Source organism: Palaemon carinicauda, chromosome 15 (assembly GCF_036898095.1).
Source record: "Palaemon carinicauda isolate YSFRI2023 chromosome 15, ASM3689809v2, whole genome shotgun sequence".
NCBI classification, from domain to species: domain Eukaryota; kingdom Metazoa; phylum Arthropoda; class Malacostraca; order Decapoda; family Palaemonidae; genus Palaemon; species Palaemon carinicauda.
This window is the reverse complement of record NC_090739.1, coordinates 21,206,547-21,211,011: the sequence shown is the minus strand read 5'-3', so window position 1 is coordinate 21,211,011 and position 4,465 is coordinate 21,206,547. Positions and strand designations below refer to the sequence as shown.

General features: G+C 27.9%; 1 protein-coding gene across 1 annotated transcript in view; it reads left to right on the top strand.

The window, feature by feature from the left end:
• LOC137654245 (uncharacterized) overlaps positions 1 to 3,845 on the top strand; it is a 46,779-nt gene extending 42,934 nt beyond the window's left edge. Inside the window, exon 8 of the mRNA XM_068387875.1 lies at positions 3,603 to 3,845. Coding sequence (XP_068243976.1) covers positions 3,603 to 3,815 — 213 coding nt within the window. The 3' untranslated portion in view covers positions 3,816 to 3,845. The remainder of the gene's footprint in view (positions 1 to 3,602) is intronic.
• The last annotated feature ends 620 nt before the right edge of the window (positions 3,846 to 4,465 follow it).

Here is a 4,465-nt window from a genome sequence, read left to right as displayed (position 1 = left end):
TTCTACTAAAAAACGAACAACATATACTTCGAGTAAATTACCAAATTCTCCGAACCCCTCTAAAACGTACCATAAGGAAAAATCAAATAACCATCTGAAAAATATCTTGAAGTTGAGGCTTCAGCATTGAAAACGATTACAGCGTTATTTCTCGTTCACGTTGGCAAATCAACTGTTCACTTTTTTTTATATTGCCTTATCACTCTTACGATTCCGAGAGGTTACGCAACAGTTTTTTAAAGTCAGTTACAGTAACTAAATGATCTCCAATCAGCAAGTCCAATTTACGCGACTACACATTGAGAAAAAAAAAAAAAAGTGAACCAAGGTAATTTTTAAAAGAAAAATCTATTGTTCTGTGCAATGACATTTGCAATACACACATGTACGCGCACCCACACACATACATACACACATATAGTATACATACGTATATGAGAAAACAAAACATTGAAATAAATATCCTTATATCCGTTTCTTGAGGGGAAGGGGGGGGGAAATAAGAACATTTTACGAATAAATTTATAAAACATAATTAATTAAATATGTTAATGTAAACATGTGACTTCCGCATCTATTGACTACTTGCAGATGTCAAAGAAAGCTTCAAGTTTGGGAATATTCCTAAATTTTCTTGAGGGAAAAGCATCAATCTAATTTTTGCGTTGCGAAGCAAATATAAAAATGATTTAATATATTTTATTATACATACACACACACACACACACACACACACACACATATATATATATATATATATATATATATATATATATATATATACGCACATATACATACACACACATATTTATATATATATATATTTATATATATATATATATATATATATATATATATATATATATATATATATATATATATACATACATGCATGAATATATATATATATATATATATATATATATATATATATATATATTACTGTATATATATATATATATATATATATATATATTTTACTGTGTATATATATATATATATATATATATATATATATATATATATATATATATATATATATATATATATATATATAAAAGAATGCACGTATATATCGCCAGGGAACCTTACTTTACTTTTAAGGAAATATTTCGCAACAATACGTATGACAAAAGTTTTCCAAACCCGTTTTCCTCCAAAGAATAAATATCGGAAGAAATGAAAACCGTGCGAGGTAAAATTACTTTAATTTTCTCTATGACTCATATGCATGATTAAATTTTAGAAGTACAGTGACTTAATTATTAATAATTACAAGTCCTTCCAATTCTTCAATTGGTCTTAGAAATTTTCTTCGTATTTTAACTCGATTTTTATTTTAAATTATTTCCATCGCATAAAAATAAATGTATGATAATTTAGAATACCCATTTCCTTTTTAATTCTTTGAATAATATTATCAAAAGTCAATCCTGGACATATGTAGCTCGCCACAAATGAAGAGAAAACACCGAAATCTTTGGCTAAATTCACTATGACGTTGGCTTAATCCATTTCGTATTTGTACATTTAACGTTGAAAAGACGGATTGCCATATAATACTTTTGTGACAAACTGAGTTTTGAAAGATGTGCGAGTCTAATAGTTATCACATACCACTATATGATACATCTTTGAATAAACAATATAATTGAGAAAATAGGCATAATACTTTAATCAATAAACTAATAAACAGCTCATAATTATCTAGCCTACATTAATTTTAGAAAATATTCTATTTCTGTCTTCTCAACTTCAAACCGATAAACAAACTTCAAGTATAAAGGCATAATAACTGATAACAGAAGCATGATGAGATGAGCACATTGACATGCCACATGCAACCACCATTTTCTCCCCTTTTTTTACTTTGTTCACGTGAAAATAAAAAGTAGTCACATAATATGAATTTCTATCTCATTCTCGCCTCTACCATGCATGAATTCTATTAAAACTTTAAATACAGTAGTTTTGTTCCTTATAAATCATATTACTTCCCAGTTATTCAATTCTTTGTATCTCGTGTAATATTGTCGACTGTTTTTGTCTGTGATGTTAAACGCTAGAAAACTTACTGGAGTAAAATACAAGTATCGAATATACAGTATATACGTGTGTGTGTATATATATATATATATATATATATATATATATATAATATATATATATATAATATATATATATTTATATACATATATATATGTGTATGTATATATATACTGTGTATATATATATATATATATATATATATATATATATATATATATATATATATATGTATATATATATTTATATACATATATATATATATATATATATATATATATATATATATATGTGTGTATGTATGTATACATATACTGTATATATATATATATATATATATATATATATATATATATATATATATATATATATATATATATATATATATATATATACACATTCATGGATGTAGAAATAAGGATATCATAAATATACGCACTTGATGAATAATGAAAATCTTCGAGTCATTAATATATAATAGCTCCAGGTAGTGTTAGTTACTTTTAATAATATTGAGGTTATTTATTTTCTAGTTTATTGATATCATGATCCAACAAGTTTAATGCCTGTAATCTTCATCTATGAATTCTATGTACTACACATTGATTTTTTATTCATTCATTTAAACTGTCAACAGGGCACACGTATATGACACGTAACATTTTTATTATATGTTATTATTTCATCTTACTAAGTCCTAAAATATTTAGATATTTTCCCTTAGATATTTCTCTCATCTTTCTTAAGCATTAGTGATTCGTAAATATTGTAATATTACGGATTTTCAAATTCGCATTATTAATGGGCCTAGGGGGAGTTTCTGTCTTTCCTAAAAATTTCTATATTCGTAAGAAAATGGGACTTAGTACAATCATTAAATTGGCAGTGTCGCTTGATGAGAAAAAAATATTTCACATACAATTTTTAGAACCTCCCGGTATATTCAAGACAGGGTTTATGAATGATGGAACATGTAAAAAATTTTCAGCACATTTTAAACGTTCACCTCACTAGCATTTTCAGATGTTTGAAAATTATCTTTTAATTCATCCTTACTTGAGATACAAAATCATTCTACTTATCTATATTTCCTAACTCAAACACAAACCGTGGTCGATCTTTTTGTTAAAGGACTTTTTTTAGGCAGAAGAATTCGTAAAGTCAACTTTTGTATAGATAAAGTTAAATTTATGCGAATAATACAAGTACAATCTTGTAAAATCTACATAGCATATTGAACCCCTGATATATTTTGCACAAATCAAGCAAAAAATTCCTGTTCTATGATTTCAAAATACGATATTTTTTGCAAATAATACACAATTGCTTGTTAAATTGTTTTTCGGAATATGAACAAATATATTTCTATTTCTCGGAATATGAACAAATACATTTCTATTTCTCCATAGAGGACTGTTTGTTACACTAACAAATAATCCTTATCTCTACTATGCATATTATCTCCGTCTTTATCCGTCAATCGTATCTTCCCTATTTCTCAATCTTTCCCTCCTTCACTGTTCCGATTTCCATTTATTGGTGCATGTTCTTTGCAGGAAGAAAGTTCTGCTCTGATCGCAGCAGGGAGACAGGCGCGCCAGCTGGTCGTGTGGGCGTACACATCTCTGGAACGCCTCCACACCCACCACGCCACCTGGCCCTCCGTCCTTCACGACCTTGTGAGGGACGCCGTGACGGACCTCACGAAACCAACCTATGGAAAACAGTGCCTCGAAGACATCAAGCGAAACCTAGGATGGAAGAAGTGACGATTGGAAGGAGTGCTACTAAAAACTAATATCGAAAAAACGTTTCCTGTGTATGTCGAAATTATTATTCTCCGGATGTTTTTTTTAACGAAGGTTATGATTTTTCTTATCCATTAGTGTGATCTGAATTCATATATTAACTCAATGACGGAAAATTGAATAGTATGTTTGAAAAGCAATAGGGCATGAATTGCAAACGTTACATATTCAGTCTGAAAATCCTTCGGCGTTACTCATACAAAAGAAAATTCAGTAACATTCTGGGGTAACATAGTGACAACAACTGAATGTCAGTTTTGTAAAAGAGGATTAATGATGATCCATGGAAAGATATTTTCACGTACCACATATAGATTGGTAGTAAAGATAAATGGCCAGAATGGGATTTGGTCAATTACTTTGAAAATCTGCATTATTTATTAAAAGTTTTTTTTTTTCTTTAAATTTCAATCTGAATGAATAAGGAGCAAATTTTACCATGCAAATAACCTTTAATTATAAAGGCCACATTATTAAAATAATTTCTATTCGATGAAATATGGTTCCTATCAGAAATGTGAAATAAAAAAAAGGATTACTTTACTTATCCAGTTTTAGATATACCGTTGTAATACGTAGACAACTCAAGATTTAAAAAATAAATAAATAAA